The sequence below is a fragment of the Trachemys scripta genome, chromosome 15, assembly GCF_013100865.1.
Source record: "Trachemys scripta elegans isolate TJP31775 chromosome 15, CAS_Tse_1.0, whole genome shotgun sequence".
NCBI lineage: Eukaryota > Metazoa > Chordata > Testudines > Emydidae > Trachemys > Trachemys scripta.
Genome location: NC_048312.1, coordinates 28,543,232 through 28,565,362, shown reverse-complemented (window position 1 = coordinate 28,565,362; position 22,131 = coordinate 28,543,232). Strand labels below are relative to the sequence as shown.

General features: G+C 62.6%; 2 protein-coding genes across 2 annotated transcripts in view; one reads left to right on the top strand and one right to left on the bottom strand.

Moving 5' to 3' along the window:
* Positions 1-1,904, top strand: part of INPP5J (inositol polyphosphate-5-phosphatase J) — a 28,341-nt gene extending 26,437 nt beyond the window's left edge. Inside the window, exon 10 of the mRNA XM_034791472.1 lies at positions 77-1,904. Coding sequence (XP_034647363.1) covers positions 77-757 — 681 coding nt within the window. The 3' untranslated portion in view covers positions 758-1,904. The remainder of the gene's footprint in view (positions 1-76) is intronic.
* A 1,143-nt stretch (positions 1,905-3,047) lies between these two features.
* Positions 3,048-10,071, bottom strand: PLA2G3 (phospholipase A2 group III). The gene is made up of 7 exons (XM_034791642.1): positions 9,363-10,071; positions 8,355-8,487; positions 7,640-7,774; positions 5,810-6,342; positions 5,432-5,561; positions 4,967-5,086; positions 3,048-4,194 (listed from the first exon to the last, which is right to left on the bottom strand). Exons 1-7 carry the CDS (start codon positions 9,874-9,876, stop codon positions 3,990-3,992), a joined length of 1,770 nt encoding a protein of 589 aa, XP_034647533.1. The 5' UTR covers positions 9,877-10,071; the 3' UTR covers positions 3,048-3,989.
* Between the last annotated feature and the right edge of the window lie 12,060 nt (positions 10,072-22,131).

Here is a 22,131-nt window from a genome sequence, read left to right as displayed (position 1 = left end):
TGCCCTGAGACACCCGCGCTCCCCGTGGGGCAGCGCCAGCCTTGTCTCCCCGCTGACTGTCTCTGTGGGCGTGCAGATCTCGCTGCCCACGTCGGAAGAGGGCAGCAGCCAAACGGACAGCTCGAACGCCAGCTCTGAGGAGGAGGACAACAGCACCCTGGTCCTGCTGGCGCCCAAGTCCCGCAGCCCCAGCCCTGGCAAGATGAAGAGCCACCGGAGCCGCAGCCCCAGTCTCCCCAAGTTCCAGGGGCTGATCCTGAGGCCGACGAGCCGCGAACGGGGGCCCAGCCGCAGCCCGTCCCCGCAGAGCCGACGCCCCGTGAAGGGCGAGATCCCCAGCATCCAGCTGCCAAAGGAGGAGCCGCCCTGGCCCAATGCCAAGACCCAGGAACCAGCGCGAGCTGCCGAGAGCCGGGAGAGCAGCCGTGCCCCCGGCTACAGGACTGCGGGGGAGCACTGCGGCACCTGGTGCCTCTCTGACGACAACCCCCTGGCCAGGGCCAACCCCCGGAACCTCGGCCTGCTGCCCGCGCTCCGCCTGGAGACTGTCGACCAGGCCATGGGCCCAAGGCGGGCGAGTGCAGACCAGGGCTACCCTGCCAGGAGGATGAGTCCCACCAGCCCCACGGCCGGGGCTGCCAACCTGTTCAGCACCTCCCCCAAAGAGGGGAGCGGTTCCAGGGACAGCCAGGAGCCCCCGCCAGCTGCGGGCACCACTGGAGCCACTCAGTGCCGAGCAGCTGGCATCACGCCGTGACTGCTGGGCCTGGCCTCTGTGCGCCCATGTGCAACGATCCCCGTTTTGAGCTTGCCGTGTGCTTCCTCGTGTGCTGCCTCTCCTGCCCGCACTGTGATCCGTCCCTGCTGGTGTGATGTAGGCAACAGCCGTTAGCGAGCCACACGCCCTGCTCAGGGCTGCCCGGGCATCGGCCATCGCACGGTCGCTCCGCTCCCCACGGCTGCTCACCCCAGCCATCCGCCCGCCGGGCCCGGTAGTGTGAGTGCAGTGACGCCCTGGCAGGGCCGCAGTGCCCCTTCCTCCGTGTTAGCTGTTCCAGCCGTGAAACCTTCCACCCCAGGCTGTGTGCCTGGGTCCCAGCTCCGATTCCATCAGCTCGGAGACGGAGCCTTGGGCAGCGCTCCCCGGGCAGCCTGGAGCACGGACTCCGTAGGGCATGAGCAGGGCCAGGGAGTCGGGACACTGGGTATGGCAGGGCCCCCGGCAGCAGTCAGTGGCGATGCCAGGGACTGTGGGCAGGGCTGGCAGCCTGAGGCTACCAGGATGTGACGGGGGGAGCTGGCTGTGAGTGGCTGGCAGACCAAGCTGCAGCCCGAGTCCTCCTCTGTGCGGGGTGAGCCCAGACGGAGTAGAGCTTTCCTTTGCCGCACTGCTGGGCCGAGCCCGCTGCCCTCACCCACGCGGAGCAGGCTGGGGAAGAGGCAAGGCAGTGGGGCTGGCCCCATGGCCCGGACGACAACGTGGATGGGGGGGAGGGGTGCTGAGGAGCCTTCTGGGGGCCCAGCTGGAGTCTCCAAGGGGGTGGGTGCCAGGCACCCAGCGGGGCAGGAGGGCTGAGCGCTGGCCCTGGCTCTGCGGCTGCGTGGGGAGCATGTCAGGTCACTCAGGACAGTAGCACTGACCCACAGGGCTGGGGCAGGAGCTGGGCCTGGTGCAGAAATGGGGGCACAGGGACAGTGTCAGGGGAGATGAGAGCAGAGGGGGACAGGACAGAGCCAAGCAGCACAAGTGGGGGGGGGTCACTGACCCACAGCCTGGCCTGGTCCTGTAGCACAAGTGCCCATGTGGGAGGGAACAACCCAAAGCTGCCAGGGAGTGTGTGGACCTGGCTGCCCTGGGGCCCACGGCAAGTCCTACCACATTGCAGCTGATGGAATAAACGACCCACCCCCAGGTGCCCACCCTGTGCTTTGATTTACTGAACTGGTATCTGCAGGAGGAGGTGGGGCCGGGATGGCAGGGTTACCACGGGGCCTGGGGCTGGCTTGTGGGGCCTGCAGCCCCCCTTGGCTCTCACGGGGAAGGCCTGGGCTGGCTCAGCATTTGGATGGCAGTGCTCAGTAGTAGGCACTCCCCTGGCACTCCGTGCCAGCCCATGCCCCAGCCCAGCACTAAGGGGGCCTGTGAAAGCGGGGTGCTAGTCACAGGTGGTTCCTGAAGGCCCAGCCTTCCTTTGCAGCAGCAGGGAGCTAGTCGGGGGGGGGGGGGGGGGGGGGTCATTCTTTTGTGCCTCGCCCGCTTGCTCTGCCTGGCTCTGTACTGGGAGCGCAGGGGCAGGGGCCATGGCCCCTCCGTGTGCAGCTCACTGCATGTGGGGGGCTCCTGAGCGCCCCCCACCCTCAGCACAGGAACTGGAGCAGCAGAGCAGTGGGGGGAGGTGCCCCTGGTGAGGGGTGGGGGCCCTGACTCCCCACAACATAGCAGACAAGGGTGTACCAAGCCAGTTGCTGCCCCGCTGCTGATGCTTCCCTGAGCCGAGCTCCCCTGCCCCACACTGCCCTCGGGGGCAGGGGTGGCTGGCAGCTTGAAGTCAGTGCTGTTCCCTCCCTCCCCTGGAGAGTTGGGGCCCTAGGTCCTGTCCCATCACCCCCATGTGAAAAATCCCCCCCCCCCCAAGCCATCTGCACCCGCTGGCTCCCCTTGGCCTCCCCACCCCCCCAGGCGTGTGCACACCCTGGCTCCCTTGCTCTGCCTTTGCTGTGAATAAAATTAGCAACGTTCCCCCTGGCCCACACCCCCTATGCAGCAGGGGTGGCTGGCTGGCCTGCCCTTCCCATGGGCCTGGGGAGGAAGAGGCCACAGTCCCCTGCAGGCAGCCCTCCCCCCTCCTCTTCTGCTAGTGGCCTGGGTACTGCTGGGGGGGAGAGGGCACAGAATGAGGGGGAGGCACAAGAGTCTGATGGGACAGAGAAGTAGCCCCCCCCCCCCCCCCCCCCCCGGCGGCAGGAGCTGGGGGCTGCTCAACCCACCCCGGGCCCAGGCCCCGCCCAGGACGCAGCCGGCGTGAAGGAAACACTTTATTGCTGCATTATTTACAGAGCAATGGCCCCTGGCCCTGGCCCACAGCTCCATGCCTGCTTCAGGCCCAGCCGGAACGGCCCCCTTTGCCCCATACCCGGCCCCCAGAGGGGCAGCGCTAGGGGGAGGGCTGCAGCATTAGGGGGAAAAGATGTAAAGAAATAGGCTCTGTAGAAAAGTTGTCCCTACAGCTGTCATGGGCCAGTTCTGCCCCCAACCCCTGGCAGTAACAGGCTCACACAGCAAGGCTGGGAACAGCACCCCACAGTCTTGACTCACCCCCCTTCTCCCCCCAGCCTAGAGGAGGTACAGCTGAGCCCTCCTGCCCCGCTCAGGTGGGGGCACTGCTAGTGGCAGCGGCCCCTCCCCCCAGCATGGGATTCCCCACAGGGTGGGGCTGGTTTCCCCTGTCTCAGCCCCCCGGGCTGCAGTCCTGAAGAGGGGCCACTGCTGCCCCCCATGGCAGAGCTTCAGGAAGTGGCCTCCTGGCCTGGAGCTTCTCCCCTAGGGCCCGTGTTCAAGGGACCCAGCTGGGGCCCAGCCCTGGGGGGTGCCCATGGGGCAGGACAGAGCCCCTCCCCCAGGCAGGGTGCTCCCGGGGGAGGGAATGTGGAGGGGAGGCAACGCCTTAGCCTGGCCCCACACGTGCACCACAGCTCCTGCCCGGGCCAGGGCCCTGCCCAGCCCACCCTCAGGAGTGTGTGGCAGGGGGCAGCGGCACCAGCAGGTGAAGGAGAGGGAGGGGACAACCAAGCCCCTGTCCCAGACCAGGCTGGGAGGGTCCTGTCTCCCTGCAGTGCCCATGCTGGAGGCTACAGGCTGCCCAGTGGCACTGTCAGTCTCCCAGCCCTGCCGGAGGTGAGCAGGGGCAGGGCTGGCCACAGTGTCAGCGCCACGTTCCCCCTGCAGACAGGCTGGCTCCGTGGTCCCACGTCCAGGCTGTGCCCTGGCCTCAGTGGGGTGCTGGGTGATGGTCTGACCTCCGGGCTGCCCTGGCCAGCTGGAGACACTTGTCGTAGAGTCTGGGGGGGCTGCCCTGCGCCTCCCACTCCTGCCGCTTGACCTTGACGGAAGCTGCGGGCCGCGCCTGCCACCGCCCCAGCGTGTTCTTCAGGTGCTGCGCAGGCGTCAGGACGGCCCGGCCCAACCCGATGCAGCTGGGAGAGAAGAGGAGCCCGCTTAGCCCAGGGAGCGCCACGCCGCTGGCACCAGGGGAGGCCCCAGCCCTTGGCTTGCTGGGGAATCAACCCCCATGGGGCCAAGGAGGGAGGGTGGGAGGAAGGCAGGGGCCCAGCCCCCTCAGTTCCACCCTGCTCCCGTGGGCCCATGGGGGCATGCTGTGGGGAGCTGACCTGAGCCCCTCTCTTCCAGCCTCCCACAGCCTCTGGGCCTGGGCACTCCCTCCAGCCCGCCTGCTTGGCCAGCCTGCCCCATGTGCCCCACTCGGGCTGTGCCTTCTGCCAGGTCCCACCATGGCACTGCCACTGTTAATGGCTGAGTGCTGCCAGGCAGCTGGGGGGAGGGAACCAGAGCTGAGAGGGGCGGGGGGCTGGGCAGGGCAAGGGGCTCCAGGTGGGGAAGGGCCCCTCAATGCCAGCGGTCCCCCCCCCCCGCCAGGAGATCCAGGCTCCAATCCCTCCCGCCCTGTCTATGCGCAGGGTGATCCTCTGCTGCCACCCAGTGGGGAGAAAGCCGCATTGCAAGCCCAGCCTGGGCTGCCCCTTCCAGCACCTCCAAGGGGATCTTCAAACAGAGGTAGGGCCCAAGCTAGGCAGCACCCACGTACCAGCATAGGGGACCTCCCCCCACCCCCAGACTGGGAGCCCAGGCTGCAGGGGACTCCATGCCCCCCTTCTCCCGAGCCCCAGCCCCGGGCACAGAGGCTCTGAGCCTGGCCTGGGCAGCCCCTGGTACTGATGCTGTACTCACTTGGGCTGCTGCTCCCCGTCGGCGCAGCCCCTGGGCGGCTCCAGCACGAAGCAGGCCGTGGAGATGAAGTCGGACAGCACCTCATTGGGACCCTTCGTCCTGCGCAGGAACCGCGCCAGCCTGTGGGGACAGGGCACAGCTCACAGCGGGACCCCACTGGGGGCAGAGAGGCAATGCTGGGCATGGGCCAGCACCCCTCCAGACATGCACCGAGTGCCCCCTGCTCCTGCAGAGTCACCAGCACCTCCACCCTGTCTCCGGGGCCCTTCCCTCTCGCCCACTGCAGAGACCGCCTGGCACAGTCCCTGGGAGCCAGGGTTAGCTTGGGCAACAGTGGGAAGGAAAAGGCCCAGCACCAGGCCCTTGGCCCCTCTCTCCATACACCAGTCAGAGCGGAGCCAGCCCGGGACACCCACCCGGCTGCACCCCAGGGGCGGCCCCGCTGCCTGAGGAAGTGGCACTCACCTGCGGGTGCAGTTGCAGTGGAACAGGGTGCGGGAGTCCGGGTTGCGCAGCTGGTACTTGACCTCATGGGGCGCAATCTTGTGCTCACACTGGTCAAGGTGCCGGTAGCATCCGCAGCTCCTTGCTGGGGCTGGGGGGAGGGAGTTGGGCTGGGGTCAACTGAGGCACATCATTCAGGCCCCCCCCAGCGGGTCAGGGGCCCAGAAATCCTGCACAGGGCCTCGCTCTGCACAATGTTGGGCCAAGCGCCATGGGCACTCAAGCTCTGTGCACACACATCATGGGCACGGGCACTCTCTGGGAGTTCCCCCGCAGAACATGCCACCCCAGAGAACCCACGGCAACCCCCCAGCCCCTGTGCCCAGAGCCCTCACTCACCCTGGCGGCTCAGCTCGGGCGGGTGCGGCGTGGGAGTGCGGCGTGGCTCCGAGGCTGGGGTGGGCGGCGAGTTAGTCCTTTGGGCAGGGCGCGCTGAGTCCCTGTCCTGGGGCTGCCCTACCCCCTCCATTCCAGCCCCACCAGGGGGTGGGCGCTCAGTCCCCGGCGTGGGGCCCTGCTCGGAGGCCCTCGTAAGGGGTGGTGGCTCCTGCCCCCCCAGGTCTGGGACATGCCTGTGTGGAGTGGTGGCTCCATCCTCAGCAGGGGCAGGGGGCAGTGTGCCCAGGCCCCTGGGCAGGGGGGGCGTGACAGGTCTTTGATCTTCTCTGGGGCTCTGGGACCCCTGGGCCCCAGCGTCCTGCCTAGGCGTCTTCCAGTTCTTCCTCTGGTGCTTCCTGCCCCGCCTGGCGTGCTTCTTGCCCTTGCCCGGGGGGCGCGTGGCAGGGCTGGCCGTCTCCCCCGGGGGCAGGCCGTAGTGGTACTGGCTTTGCTGCACCATCCGGGCCAGGGCTACGAGACCGTAGTGCTTACACCTGGGGAGCAGAGGGGGAGTGAGACAAGGCCCTCCCCCAAACTCCCACCCCCTCCAGGGCTGGGCTCTGCTCCCAGGGGTTTCCCTGAGCACCCACACGCCTGCCCCCTGCCAGCTGGCACTGAGAGGGCTGTGCTGCTGGAGCTCCTGACAGTCATGCCCCGGCTGGCACCGTGCCAGCATGTGGGAGTGCCAGGGTGGGGCCGACTGGCTGAGTCCCGCCTGCTGAGTCATGCCACCTGCAGCAGCCAGTCAGGGAGCAAGACACCCACACGCCCCACTGGTACCCAGCTGCTTCGCCACAGCACCCCCTCCCCCACACAGGGCCAGCCAGGGAACCCACAGCCTTCCCAGAGCCTGCACTGGCCAAGCGAGGGAGTCCCAGCGGGAGAGGCAGCCCAGGGCCGGAGAAGGGAGTAGGGCCAGGCTCTCGGCCAGGCATGCTGGCCCGATAGCCCTGCAGGCTCTGCCCTGATCGCCCACACACTGGATGGCAGCAGAGCCTAGCAACCCCCACCGGGCTGGGTCCCACCACCGGTCCCCTGCCCACTGTCTGCCCCCTGCTGACCTGTCTTCTCCCCCATTCCCCTCCACCACTAGAGGACAGTCACCTGGTAGAGTCCCCATGTGCCCCGCCTGCCACCAGCAGCCAGACCCCGCAGGGGACACACTGTGCTGGGCGAGTCTGTCCCTCTCTTCCCAGCCCACCCCTGCCCTGGGGCTCCTGCCTCCTTGGTGCAGCCCCGTGAGCAGCCCGGCTGGAGACTCACTTCTAGAGAGGTCTTGAGTTCAGGGACCTCACCGTGCTCCCAGGGCAGATGGCAGTCTCCCACACCTGAGCCAACCCTGCTCCCCCTGTTAGCCTGTGGCCGCTCCATGCAGTCTGGCAGGATTCGGGATGTCTGACGAGCTGACGCGGATCCATGGGGCACCTCATGAGAGCCCCTGGGAAGCTATCTCTGCACCCTGTCATGTGGCAGCAGGCACCCGGAGAGGAGCCCGTGGTGCAGGGGTGAATGGGAATGCTGCCCAATTCCAGGGACAGCCCCGGCTCTCCAGCACTGCTAGCAAAGGGCATTGCAGGGACACGCTAGTGAGAACCTGGCACAGCCCCCGCTCCAGTGACGCACCCAGGCCTGCTGGGCGCAGTGCCCAGAGACTGAACCTTGGCCTGGGGAAACTGGCTGCAGCTCCAGCCTGCCCTGTCTGATGGCCCTGGGGTCAGAGAGCCCCCCCGAGATGCTGGGCGTGGTTCTGTGAGCAGGGCCGGGGGCTCAGGACCCTGCCTGGGTACTCACCCTCCCCACCAGTGCCAGTCCACGCATGCTTCGCTCTGCTCCAGCACGAAGCATGGGACCTCCAGCAGGTTGAAGAAGGTGATGCCGACGACGTTGGAGATGGTGTCGTTCTGCTCCAGCAGGCACTGCTTGAACCTGCAACCCAGCGAGGGGCGTCAGGGCCGCGCAGCACAAGGCGGGCGGGGGGAGGAAGGGCTGGCTCAGACGAAGGGCACGAGGAGGGCGGGGGGGGCATAGAAGGGAGCGCAGAGGAGCCCTGCCGCTGTCCAAGCCCAGCCCCCTCCCGCGCTGAACCCCCGGTTAGCGGCTCTGCTGGGCGTGCGAGGTGACAGCGCCAGGATCCTGCACAGCCCGTGAAGCAGGAGTCGCCGAGGAAAGGGGCGGCCGGGGTCTGCCAGTGCCTCCGTGGGACCCGGGGAGTTGAGCCGTTTCTAGCCGCCCTCCTGCTGGCCGCAGACACTGGAGCAGGGGCGGGCACTCGGGAGCCGCATGGCACGGCTGCAGGAGGGGCTGGGGGGACCTGCAGGCCTCACCACCCCCAGCTCTGCTGATGCTCCTCAATCCCGACTCGCAGCCCCCCACTCTAGGCGTCTCCGGAGCCCAAGGTGCCAGGGTGGCTTTGTGATACAGACGGTAGCTCCCCAGTGGCTGAGCGGACAGCCCCGGGGAGCTGGTGCAGCACCAGGCGAGTCCTGCCCGTGCCAGCCCGGCTCACCTGGTGTCGCAGTCGCAGTGCGAGACGGTGTGCAGGCGGTAGTTGCGGATGCCGTAGTTGTACTCCAGGGCAGAGAGTTGCTCTGAGCATTGGTCGTGTTCCCGGCAGCACAAGTCTGGGCCCTGGAAGATTCCTGCAGGGGAGGGTCGGGTGGCTCAGGGGGGGCAGTGCCCAGCAAAGCAAAGCAACACTCCGCAGAGGCCCCAGCTCCCTCGCTGCTGCCCCCTGTGGGCAATGGGCGGGGCACCTATTGGCAGGGCAGGAGGGGACCTGCAGGGTGGGTTATTGTCTCACACGCTGGCCACGATCCCCAGCAGGGATCAGCACCCAACCCAGGCTGGACTTGCAGGGGCAGGGGCGCTGTACCTGCTGAAGGTCTGGCCCCATTAGGGCTTCTCTAGGGCCTCCCTCAAGTAGCCTGTAGAATGTCTTGGCCCCATGGGGCACCTTGGGCCACCGTCACCATGCTCAGGAATGCAGCAGCCTTGAACCAGCTCCCACAGATACTTACACCCCTCCTGCGGGGGTCACACGCAAAGGCTCACAGGCTGGGGTGGGGGGGGGTGAATTCCCCAGGGACCAGCCCCATCTACCAAGATGATAAAAGTCAAGACTGAGGGACACTGAGCTGTCCTGGCTCAGGCACAGATAGCCCCGGTGTCTGCCCCAGGCTGGGAGCCCACGTCTCCCGGTCCTGCTGGAACCACAGTTAGACCAGAGCCACTGAATCACAGCAAAGTCCCCACTGACAGGCAGCTCCTGCAGGTAGCATGGTGAGGAGACCGGGCAGCCTGTCCCCAGACACCCTAGGCCCAGGCGTGTGCCACCGGATCACCACTAGGGCAAATGCAGGAAGCTCATTTATTTCCCTTCAACTCATTCCAGCCTCTTTGGCCTTAGCCTGGGACCTGCCGGCTCCCCCTGCCCACAGTGCGGGGTCCCAGCTCTGCCCGCTCTGCCCCAGGGGAGCTGGGGGCACTGGGGACCTTGCAGCTCCACAACTCTTACCTAGCTCGTTGAGGTTCCCCGCAGAGTCCCCAGCTCCACACCACAGCGTCCCTGGCATCGTCCAGCCCCGCCGGGTCCTCCTGCGCCCACGCTCCTCCAGGGCCAGTCCTGCCCACTTGCCCACGGGCGCTCTCCTCACACGGGGCCTGCCAGCCCCCAAGGGCTCAGCCCCGCTGCAGAGGTGCGTCTGTTGGGCCAGGCTGTCCAGGGCTTGCTGGCGCGCCGGGCTCCAGGGGCTGGCAAAGAGGCTGCTCTGGGGGCTCTTGGCACAGGACTCCTGGTACAGGTGCGTGAGCCAGGCCTCTTCCTGGATAGAGCAGGCCAGCAGGTGCCCATCCCCGCCCCAGGCGCTCTGGACCAGGGCCAGGGCGCCGGAGCGCTGGCTGAGGAAGCTCAGGTACCTGGTGCCCGCGGTGCCCGCCGCCTCCAGGTAGCAGAAGGTGTCGCTCCTGCTGAAGGAGCCGCCGGCCCCCGGCTCAGCGAGAGAGAGCAGCGCCCAGAGGATCCGCCACATGGTCCCCAGCCGGCGCCCGGCCAGCCCAGGGGCGCCCCCCGCGGGGCTGTGGGGCGCGCAGACAGTGGGGCGCGGAGCCGATGGCGCGCAGCCGGCGAAGGAACGAAGCTGCGCCCTGCGCCCGGCCCGGCTTTAAGGCGGCGCGGCGGCCGCGTGGGGTGATCCGCGGCGACTCCATCAATGGGAGGGTTGGGCCGCGGGCCGGCCGCTGATTGGGCCGCACCCGGCAAACCGCTCGCCGGCTGCGCCGCCTCCAGCCCGGCACATGGCGGGGACCTGCCCGGAGGGCTCGGCGCTGCGGCAGCCCCAGAGCCGGGCGCGGGGCCATGGCGGATCCCCTGCGCCCTCAGTGCCCGGGGCTCCGGCCCGGCGTCAGCGTGTGGCTTGGCCGCCGGGGTCACGCACGCTGGCCCCGCTCCTCTCCGGTCCCGTGGGGGGTGTGACTCAGGTGGGCTGCCCCACGCTCGGCACAGGCCAGGAGGAGCCGGCAGCGCCCTTGGCCTGGTGCCCTACCCAATGGGCCTTGCCAGCGGCTCCTCTCTGGGTCACGCCCCAGGGCACCTGCCGCACCAGTGCACGGGGGCGGCTGGGGCTGGGCTGGGCGCGGCCCTGGGCGCACAAGGCTGTACCAGCAATAAACGGCCCCTAAGAGCCTCCAGGGAGCAGGTGCCAGATGATGCCGGAGAAGTGGGGTCAGCCAGTGGCCACTGTCTGACCTTTCCCTAGCCCCGTCTGTCTCCCAGCTCCTTGGCGTACTTTGCAAGCTACCCCCTTCACCAGCACGGAGTTGCAGTCACCTCTGGGGTGCATCGTGGAAGCTGCTTAACCGCACACAGCAATGCCCCAACGCGGGGGAGAGCGGGAAGGGAAGGGTAGTCCCCCGTGCAGAGGAGGGGAGATAAGGAGGCAGGATGCAATGGCTGGCATTAGCACAGGGAGAGTTGTGGTGAGAGCATGGACATGCCATCAGATTGGGATTCTATGCTCATCGGTACCATGGGCAGGCCCCTCTCTGTGCCTCAGTGTCCCCATTGGTGATATTAATAGTTGGCACTTGCGTAGCAATTTAGAAAGGTGGGTCAGTGTCACCATGCTACAGATGGGGAAACTGAGGCACAGAACAGGGATGGGACTTGTCCAGGGTGACAGTGACCAGCTCACTAGCTACTGCAGACCTGGGAACAGAACCCAGGAATCCTGGCTCCCAGATCTGCCCCGCCCCGTCTAAGCACTAAATCACTAAATAAATCCCTGCCCCAGGATTTAATTTTTTATTTAGAAGATAAAACTTGCCTGAGTGCAAGTGACTCCAGGGAGTTCTGGGGCTCCAGCAACACCTGCCCAGCACCTGTCTCTGCTCGTCTAGGCTGGCGTTGCAGGCATTGCCCAGAGCGGGCAGATTGGACAGCCTGAACTTGGCATTCAAACAGCCCAAGCCTGAGACCCTGACCCTGCAGGCCCAGAGACGGTGACACACGAGTTCGTCCCTTTACCCAGGGAGCTGAGGCTAAACAAACCCAGCCAGGACTTTGTGAGTGCCAGCAGCCAGACTCAGGACCAGGAGGTGGCTTGGGGCTCCCTCATTCTGGGGCACATGAGGTGGGGGGGGGGGGCATCTGGCTCCCTACAGAGCTCCACACCACCCCAAGTGGCCATAAGGGGCCACTGCAAGCTCATCCCTTCAGCCCAGCCTCGTGTGAGGCTCCAACCAGGCTGTGGGGAGATGTGGTGGAGCTGCAGATGCCAGAGTGTCCCATGAGATGCTGGATACTTGGCTTCTGCAAAATGAGCTCAGATCCTTGGGAATTTTCGGTAATATTTGCATGAACCCAACGCAGCGGCACCGCTGCAAGATCTCCCGTGTAGCCGCTCCGTGCTGACAGGAGAGGGCTCTTCCGGCGACATTATTAAACCACCCCCAGCGAGCGGCGGTAGCTACGTTGAGGGGGGCAGCTTTCCTGCCGACATAGCGCTCTGCACACAGTCACTTATGCTGGCAAAACGTATGTCACTCGGGTGCTGTTTTTTCACTCCCCCGGTGACAAGTTTTGCCGACAGACGTGGTAGAATAGACATGGCCGTAGCGTGTGAGTGTCGCCTGGCTGTCTGAGTGGACTGAATAAGAACATAAACACATAAAAACGGCCAGACTGGGTCAGACCAAAGGTCCATCCAGCCCAGTATCCTGTCCTCTGACAGTGACCAATGCCAGGTGTCCCAGAGGGAATGAACAGAACAGATAATCATCAAGTGATCCAGCCCCTGTCGCCCATTCCCAGCTTCTGACAAACAGAGGCTAGGGACACCATCCCTGCGCATCCTGGCTAATAGCCATTGATGGACCTATCCTCCATGAATCTGTCTAGTTCTGTTTTAAACCCTGTTATAGTCTTGGCCTTCACAACATCCTCTGGCAAGGAGTTCCACAGACTGACTTGACTGTGTGTTGAGTGAAAAAATACTTCCTTTTGTTTGTTTTAATCCTGCTGCCTATTCATTTCATTGGGTGACCCCTAGTTCTGGTGTTATGAGAAGGAATAAATAACGCTGCCTTATTTACTTTCTCCACATCATGGGTTATTAAAAAGGACTGGCCTAGGCTAACCGATATCAGTGGAAAATCCGAGAAGACAATGGAGAACCCAGTCACCGGGACACTGACACCTAGCAACCAGTGACCCAGGGGGATGAGGATTTCCCCACCTCTCATCAGGGAAGCTGAACGGAAACCCCACTTTGAGAGCAAAGGACTGGAAGGTGTTGGGGGGGGGAGGGGTAAAGAGGTGGCTCCTGGAAGGATCCTGGACACTCTCACCTGGGAACTGAGTACAGAGGGAAGAGAGCGAGCCTGCCAATGGAAGTCACTACAGCTTGGCTGGTGGGTTGCTCTGGGGTTGTCCAGAATGGACGATGCTTTAACCTTTATGTCTCTGGGTGACCTGAGGACTTCCAGGGCTGTGTCCAGTTGACTAATAGACCCGACTGTTTTGAAAATGCTGCTTGAGTGTCACTGGAAATCCTGGGTGAGGTGCATTGGTCCCTGCAGAGCGGACAAGGAGTCTAGCTCAGCTGGACTCAGCAAGCATAGCTCATGACGTCTGTTACCCACGGAGCATGGGCAGCCTCCCAACAGCTCTCCTGCCGACCCGTGTCTCAGCCCCACCTCACCTCAGCTCCGTAAGTCCTGGGCCTCTTGACGGGCTGCCAGCCAACAGGATGCTTTGGGATCTGGTCCTAGCCCCCTGGGATCTGGCCCCACCAGTCGTGTTCCTGGGCTGGGAATGAAGCTGCAGCTGAGAGGTGCAGGCCAGGGGAGTACGGGCTCCTCGGGGTCTGGGCCCGGTGGCCCCAGCAGAGAGTCAGCAGGCAACTGTGCAGAGCCGAGCTCAGTGCCTCCCAGGCAGGGCTGCCTTCCTTGGCTGGAAGATCAAGGGCTCAGGAGTGGGTGTCAAACAGAGTCTCCCCGGAGGTGGTAGGAAGAGCAAGTCCCAAGAGAATGAGGCAGCAGTCTGGGTGGGCTCCATCGCTGGTACTGATCCCCCAAGCCAGCCAACCCCCGGAGTGCCTGCTTGTGACCAGCTCGGAGGGTGTTCCTGTCGGGGGTCTGGGTTGTGTTGTTTGTGCGGGGGGTGTAGTTCGAGGGTTATCTGAAGGGTGTTGGTGTTTGTGAGCATGCACAACGTGGCATGTTGTGTGGTTTGTCAGGATGTTCATGTTGCAGGCTTGTGTAGTTTGTGACAGCACTGTTACCCAGGAAGGTGTTGGGGGAGTTTGTTAGGGTGTTGTCTCTGTGTTTGTGTGTTAGAAGGGTGTTACAGGGTTGTTGTCCCTGTGTGAGGCTGCATGACTTGTGGGGTGTTGTGTCTGTATGTGGATGTTGGCGGGTGTTGTCTCAGGGGCGTGTTTTTGTGGGGTATTGTTCCAGGGATGTTGTGGGGGGAGGGCGGTGTTGTTTGTGGGTGTGGGTGTTTGTGTGCTGTCCTTATAGCAGGGTGGTTGTGCTGTTTGTCGGGGCCATTGCCAGGGCGCTGTGTGTGCCCTCGCAGGCCATGCCCTGGCTGCTCAGGGCCGGTTGCTCTGTGTTCAAGGAGCGGGTGATGTGGCACTCAGAGAGATGACCTGACACTGCTGATAAGGGAGTGGGAAGGACTTGGCGAGCCAGTGGATTTCAGTCAGCAGGGATGGGGGGAAGGGGGCAGGCTGCGCTCCTCAAGGGAAGCACATGGAGGAGCTAGCGCGGGGCCTGGGCTGGCCTGTCCCATTTAGCACTCAGGAGTAGGAGTCCCATGTCCTGAGTGAAGCTCATCACCTTCCTCAGCAGGCAGTGGCGGTTGGGTGGGGACTCTCCCCATCCCCTGGGTCTGGGCACAGGGACCTGCCCCCTGCCATTGGCAGAGCCTTAGCCTAGGAGCTGGGACTCGGCTCCCTGGGAACGACTCTGGTCCCTTGCCCCACCCACCAGCGCCCTGTGGTTGATGCATCCAGCACCAGGGCTCAGAGCCATGGAGTTTTCCCTCCCCCACAGGGTGACATTCCCCCTGTCCAGAGGGGCCATGCCAAGACGTAGGTACCACATTCACCAGTGACCCAAGAACCTCTGGATGCCAACTGGCAGAGGGCGCTGGGGTACACAGGGGTACAGGGTCCCCAGGGTTCACTAGAAGAATGCCATGTAAGGTCCCTAAGAAAGCCTGTGTCACACTGGTCATCATAATCATATCAAGATGGATGTATGGAGAAGATGTGAGGAGTTCTGCTGATACTAACCATTATGTTCTCTAGGGCGTGTTCGAAACAGGTCACTCGGAGGTAGTGTGTCTTGAGACAAACTCCTCCAGACAGGGGCATGGGAGACACTTGTCTCCAGGGGACCAGTGGGTATTGTTGTATCTCACACCGTAGGAGTCAAATACTGCTGAAGAGCTGGAGGAGACTTCAGAAGGCAACTACCAGGAAAAGGCAACAGCAGGAGCAAGAGAGGAAGAGAGTTGCTCTCTTGAGGTGAACTTCCAAGGGCTGTTGTGGTACATTTGGGGATGCAAAGAGACACCCTGGCATCCTTCACTGAGGAAGTAAATGGATAGCGAGTTGGCTTCATGAAAAGGATCCCAGCCAGGCCTGGTTGAAAATGCTGAACAGAACTTTGGGTGAGAAAAAAGTTCTTTAGCCAAGAGGGGAACGTGTTAGTGAAGTTTGAGCTTTAGAATAAATTCATAGAGTCCAAGGCCAGCTGGGACCATTGGGACCATCTAGTCTGTATAGCACAGGCCAGAGAACAGCCTCAAAATTGCTCTGAGGGCAGATCGTTTAGAAAAACGATTTTCAAATGGTCAATGATGGAGAATCCACCACGCCCTTTGGTAACTTGTTCCAATATTAATTACTCTCATCATTAAAAAATTACGCCTTATTTCCAATCTGTATTTGACCAGCTCCAACTTCCAGCCATTGGCTGTGTTAGATCTTCCTTTGCTGGAGTGAAGAGTCCCATTATTAAATATTTGTTCCCCATGAAGATACTTACAGACTGCGATCGAGTCACCCCTGAGCCTTCTCTTTGTTAAGCTAAATAGATTGACCCTTCGAGTTTATCACTAGAAGGCAGGTTTTCTAATCCTTTAATCATTCTCAGGGCTCTTCTCTGACCCCTCTCCAATTTATCAATGTCCTTCTTGAATTGTGGTCACTAGAACTGGACACAGGATTCCAGCCATGGTCACGTAGGGCCAAATACAGATGTAAAATAACCTCTGTGCTCCGAGTCGAGATTCCCCTGTTTACGTATCCCAGGATTGCATTAGCTCTTTTGGCCACAGCGACACATTAGGAGCTGATCATCACTGATTATCCTCCATGACCTCAAATCTCTTTCAGAGTCACTGCTCCTGGAAATCTGGCGGACATTCTTTGTTTGGCGGACAGTTACATTTAACCATGTTAAAACACGTATTGTTGGCTTGTACCAAGTGTACCATGCGATCCTGATCACTCTGAATCAGTCACCTGGCCTCTTCGTTATTTACCATTGCCCAATTTTTGTGTTATCTGCAAACTTCATCAGTGATGATTTGATGTTTTCTTCCAGGTCACTGATAAAGGTGTTAAATAAGGCACATTTGTTCCCATCTCTCATGCTGGTTTTTATTTAAATCTTGATTCTTTCTTAAATACATTTCCTTTTGTTTTAGAATTGAACTCCAGGGCTGTGTGTAATACAGGAGTGGTGGGCTAAGGCACGGTGGGGATTTCTGGGGGGATCCAGTGATCAAGGACTGGAAGCCACAGGGGGACACTTTGAAGGAGCCAGGGTGCATCTATTGTCACTCGGCAGGGCTGGTGTAGCCTAGAGGAGAGTGCTGAAGTGCCTGCCAGTCTGGCTGTGTTAAGGAGCGACAACCTGGCTGGCACAGGCGAGATTCCCTTGCACCACAAGGTGACTCTCAGCCATGGGTGCCGGCGAAGCATCACGGGGCATGGTGCCCAGAGTGGGGCAGTCACTACTTCACACTGATCCAAAGCAGTGGCCTGGCGAGCTGCAGTTCCCTTTGATCTGGGCTTGGCTTACAATTTTAGACTAAATCAGGAGGAAGTTCGGCTCCGGGCAACATCTGCACCCTGCTGAAATCTCCCACCCTGCTTGGGAAAGAACTGGTGACTTTGCAACTTTGGTCTGTGTTGCAGCCCTGACGCTCCCCAGGGGTATGCAGGGCGCCACGGCACCTCACCACCTCCTGTCCTTCGCGTGAAGCAGTCTTGTCTGGGCCTGCTGTGCAGCAGCTCCCTGAAACCACCAGCCTCTGGCGGCGGAACAAGCCCTGCCTGCCACGCACGCCTCCGCAGGCCTCGCTCTCTCTGTACGGGTAGTGACAGGCACACACCAACCTTTGGACCGTTCCCTGCAGAGTCCAGCCCCCGTTCCACTGAATGTCACAGAACAACCAGGCCTGTTCTTCCCCTAGGAACAGAACAACCAGCTTGTAAGAGTCGGCCCCGGCCCAGCGCAGCACTCAGCACCTCAGCGCTGGGAGATGTCTAGAGTGAAAACGAGAGTACGTTTGTTCTCAAAGAGCAGACAGTCAAGTGAAGGTGAGTAAGGACACTGGAAACCAAAGGTTACATATAAAACAAAATTCAAACACACTTCCTGGAGACTAAACTTAACTAGCCGGTTACCCTCCTGTCTCAGGACGCCCTCTCACTCAAGTTCTCGTCAGTGTTTTCAGCCACGCTCTGCATGAAGAAAGCACTCTGTCCATTTACTTCCTAGGGGCAGGGCGACAGAGTGTCCTCTTTGTCTCCCAGATGTAGCAGCGGGAACCTTTGATGTGCACCTCAAGACAAGGTTCTCCCCACCCCTGCTCTTTGCCCTGCCAGTTAGATAAACATCTCTGGTCTGATAGAAAACCTGTTGCTCATCTTTACTGGTGACCAGCCTCTAAACAGAGAAGTTAAGAACATAACTTTCAGTGTGTGTACTTAACACTTCCACAACGGCCGTGCGTGCATTGGGTGAGGTATTGGTGACCAGACTCCAGCTCTTCTTGGAAACCTCTCGTGACACTCTTGGGTGAACCAGAGGGTACGTGCCAGACCCAGGAGATGCTGTAATCCCTGGGCACCCCGTGCTAGTGGCATTAGTTGGTTCTTGGGTCACAGCAGCTCAGAAAGCTCAAACCTGTTGTGGGTCTGTGCTTAGCCTGCTGGGCTCGAGCGCCCGCTGCTCGTACTGGTGGAACGGGCCGGTTGGGGGAATGTCGTACCGAGCCAGCCCCTAGTGTGGGTGCAGTTATACCTGTGTAACGGTGCCTTATACGCTGCAGAGAACGCTCACCAGTCCTTTGCCCGCCACAGGAGTTCAGCCGGGGATGGCACCAGACACTCCAGCCCTCTTGGGCATTTCTGCTGTGCCAGGGCGGGGGGGGGGAATGCCTCTGATTGGCTGCTTTCCCCACAGCCAATCAGAGCTGCTGCAGGTAGCAGGAAGAGCTCTTCCCCGCCCCTCAGGAGCCAACACTGTTCTCACAGGACGGGAAGGGACAGGAGGGAGCTAAAGAGCCCAGCAGCTCAGGGCATCCCCCCTGCCCTCCTGTGAGCAATACGGACGGGACTGTCCCTTCCCCTGCAGCACCTGCCCGGGCAGAGGGGGTGAAGAGCCCCCCCCCAGTCTGGAAGGGAGTGAGGAGACCCCACTGCAGCTCCCAAGCCTGGTGGGGGGGATGAAGAACCGCAGGAGGGGAGGTGGGGCGACAGAATTGATGGGGAGATGGGGGCAGAATGAATTGCTGAGCAGGGCCAGGCAGGTGTGGGATGCGAGCTCCTGCAGTGGGGGCCAGACTCATCTTAATGTATCTGGGAGTGTTGGCAACTAGGGCTGCCAGTTTTGGCTGGACGTATTCCTGGAGGTTTCATCACGTGACATAATCTTTAAGTCCTGGAACTTCAGGACAGTCCAGGAGGGTTGGCAACGCTATGGCAACAGTACTTGTCACACACCCCTGGGGCGGGATGACATGCGACAATCCAGCAACAGCCAAACCCCCACCATATAGCCTTCAAGCAAACCAGCAAACCACCTCTTGGCTCTGGGGCCTGTTCCGTGCATTTGGGGGGTTCTGATTCATGCTTTGTGGACTGTGGGGTTTGGCCAGCTGGCTGTACTGGTTAGACTGGTGTAGCCTCTTCCCCTTCCTGTACGAAATAGCTCTCCAGCTAGAAGGCAGCTTGGTGCCGGTGTAACTGCGTTCACACTCAGCGGCTTGTGCTGCTGTAACTACCGCGGCCGAGTGAGGCCTGGGCTATTTTCGCATGTAGATATGGCCTGGGGGCTGTAGGGGGAAGGCTGGCAGCTCCCAGTGCCCCAGAGAGCTGTTCCTCCCTGCTAGTCGCTGATGTACTAATAGTGAACCAAAGCCGGCAGTCCTTGCTCAGGCATGTCCCCCCACGGGAGCGCGGTGCCTAGGTGGCTGTGCTTTCGCTGCCCTCCCGCTGGGGTTTAGGGCGAGGAGCTGCGTGGTGAGCCCCGGGGAGCTCGGCATGTCCGGCTGGGTGGTAAGAAAGGGTGGAGCCGGCACCAGGCTCTGTCACACAACAGCCTCTTCTGGCAGGCGGTCCAGTCACCTGTGCGCGGGGTTAGCTGCCTCCCTGCCGCGCCCTGTCGGCGTCTGTGCACAGGAGATACGGTATCTGATGGCAATGCTGATAGGACAGGAAACCGCAGCTCGTGATGCTGTAGCAGAGAGCTGGGATCCGCAGCCTGCCAGGGAGCTGGTGCTTCGCTGTTTCCCAGGCTGCAGGGCACTGCATGGGGCTGGCCGGCTGCCGGAGTCCTCATGGCATCCAGCAGGGTGATGCGGCGCTAGCCCCACGCCAGCCCTGCGACACAGAGAGGGGGCGGTGCTAGGCCAAGGCCCCGTGGAGGGGCAGCGGCAGGGCTGGCACTGGCACGCAGGGGCCCCTGGCTTTCCCACCCACCCCAGCCTCCCTGCCCTCCAGCAGGGCTCCTGCCTCTCACGCCCCAGCCCAGCTCCCTTTGGCGGGGAGGGGCGGGGCTCGGTACCACAGCTGGGGAGCCCTGCCAGGTAGCCCCTCCTCCAGAGGGCATTCTGGGGAGACAGGCAGGTGCCCCACAGCCCCCCATTCTCCCCACTTAATCCTGCTGCACCCAGCCCCTGCCAGCTCCACTCTCTCCATGGGCCCTTCAGCACCGTCACTGGCTCCTCAGGCTGACAGCACCTGGGTGCGCCGCTGGCCCTGGCAGTTCCCGCCTCGGACAGCATCAGGCCCAAGTGCCCTGTCCCCCAGCCCTGGGCCCTTGCCCCGCTGTGGGGGGGAACTGTCCCTTGGGCTGTCTGTGGCCCTGCTCAGACACATCCCCTGCCCAGTGGGCGAGCTCCCAACCCAGCGGGTTCAGGGGTGCCACAGAGAGGGGCCCATTCCCTGACTGTGCCTTGGGGACCTGGCCTGTGGTTCATGGGGAGGGGGTGGGGGGGTGCATGTGTGCTGACCTGGGAGAGGCTGTGAAAGTGTTTGCTGGGGTCCAGACCTTACCCAGGGGCCCCTCCCCATCTCCCAACACCCTCCCACACTCCAGGGACGGCTGGGAGCACTGGCCATGGGGCTGGGCACATGGGCTGCACTGCATGGGCCGTACAGCCTGGCAGAGCCTATGGGGTGGGAGCACGATTACGGGGTTCCTGGTCCTGCCTTGCCCTTGTTCTGCCTGGCTGCCCGTCAGACCTTCTCCGCGCCCAGACCCTCTCCATGAGGGATACCCTCCCTGCCCCATCCCATTCCCTTCCCCATCTTGGGCTTCACAACATTTCGTCTGTGGGCTCCCAGGCCCCCTGCTGCTCCCTCCAGCCCGGCCTGAGAAGCACCTGCTGGACCTGGCGGGGGGGGGGGGGAGGAGGGGGGAGCGGGGAGGCAGCTGCATATACATTAGTGCGGAGCTTGGGGTAGATTCCTGTTACAGCTCCCCACCCCTCCAAGTCAGACCCACACCTCCCCCACCCCACACAGCCCACCCCCACGGCTGGAGGAAGCCTTCCCCAGGACTTCACTGGCTGGGGGAGCTCCCAGCCACGGGCAGGTGGAGGACCAAAGCCCTCAGTATAAGGGGGGGGGAGTGATGAGGAACAATCAGTGACCCCCGCTCCCCCCCAAGGCCATGGAAGGGAAGCCCTAGGCCTAGCCCTGGAGCACAGGCCGAGGATGTGGGTGGCCCCCCCCGTCTCCCCAGGGGGCTGTGAGGCCCATGATGTGCTGCAGGGTTTGGCTGCCAGCCGTTGTCCCCGCTATCAGGGCTCCCTGGTATGCTGCGGGGCCAACGGGACAGGCCGGGCAGAGTCCAGGGCCCGGCTGTGACATGGCCCCTGTGCTGGACCATCGCCTGAGGTGTCGCAAAGGTCTCCTGGCTGCCATGTCACCTGGCGGGGGTTACTCAGAGGCAGGGACAATTCCCGCTGCCCCTTGCCCCGCAGCAGCACGGTGTGTTCGGAAGACGGGTCCAAAGAGCCAGCCGGATGTTTGCAAACAGTGGCTCCTCCCGCCAGGCCTGGAGAAACCTGCCCCTTGCTGTCAGCATTGTTGTTGGTGTGATCCAGGCCTGAGAGGGGAAGGGATTTCTCCCCAATCCAGCCCGGTCTCTCTCCACTGCAGTGCCCTCCACACCCCCAGCAGATCTCCTCCCCAGCCCCTCCGGCTCTCTAGCACCCCCGCCCCCCTTGCCCGAGTGCCCCTGGCCCTCCAGAGCCCATGCTGAGCCCGTTGCGCCAGCCTCAGGCAGCCAGGCCCAGCTCTGGGGAGAGCCCAGCCACCCCTGTGCCCAGGCTGCCGGCTGCTGCACAGTGCCAAGTGTGTGAGCGCGCCAGGGCCTCCGCGCTGCTCCAGGGCCAGCCCCAGTTTGGGTTTGTCGTGGAGATAACGCAAGATAAGAGGGGACGCCCTGGGCTCTGGCCTTCAATCCTGCCTTTCACGCAGACAGCTGAGAGAGCCATGGAAGCGGCTGGGCCACCAGAGTGCAGCCACCTGCCCCTTCCCTGGGGGTAGGGTGACCAGACAGCAAGTGTGAAAAATCGGGATGTGGGTGGGGGGTAATAGGAGCCCATATAAAAAAAAGCCCCAAATATCGGGACTGTCCCTATAAAATCGGGACATCTGGTCACCCTACCTGGGGGCAGGACTCCTGCTGGGTCAGTTCCTACTGTCCATACACCCCCTCTTGCTGGATTGAGGGGGGTGCTGGGCTCCGGGACAGGGAGGGCAGGGTTCCCCATGGGCAAAGAGTCTGAAATGTCCCGGGGTGACCCTGCGCTCTGAATGGCTGGGGGCTGCTTGCAGCAGTGCACAGATGTTCTGGTGACAGGGCTCATGGAGGTGCCCAGGGTCAGAGCTGAGCTGGGCCCCCTGGCCAGGCCAATGGGCATGTGTGTCTGCAGCCCTGGAGTCACAGCGGGTTAGCCAGGCTCTGCAAGGCACTGGCCCTTGTCCTCTGCTCTGGCTGTTTGCTCTTACCCTGGGTGATGCTGACGTGTCTCTGTGCAGGGGAGCTGGGAGATATGTGGGCCAAATCCATCCCTGGAGTTACTCCGGGGCCAGTCTGCCCCTCCCCTTGGGCTGTCCATCTGGTTCCCAGTCAGCCCAGCTCCCTCGTGCGTGCTGCAGACTCCTTGGGCGTTTGCTCTGGCTCTGAGTACATCTCATGCGTGACTTTTCCCTTTGCTCTCCGCCGTGTCCCGCCCTCTCCCCGAGCTCCTG

Coding starts and splice junctions, on each gene's coding strand:
- PLA2G3 (XM_034791642.1), bottom strand. CDS start 9,876: ATGTGGCGGATCCTCTGGGCGCTGCTCTCTCTCGCTGAGCCGGGGGCC. Junction 5,087..5,431: donor CACTGCAACTGCACCCGCAG/GTGAGTGCCACT, acceptor CTGTCCCCACAG/GCTGGCGCGGTTCCTGCGCA. Junction 4,195..4,966: donor GACGGGGAGCAGCAGCCCAA/GTGAGTACAGCA, acceptor CTTCTCTCCCAG/CTGCATCGGGTTGGGCCGGG.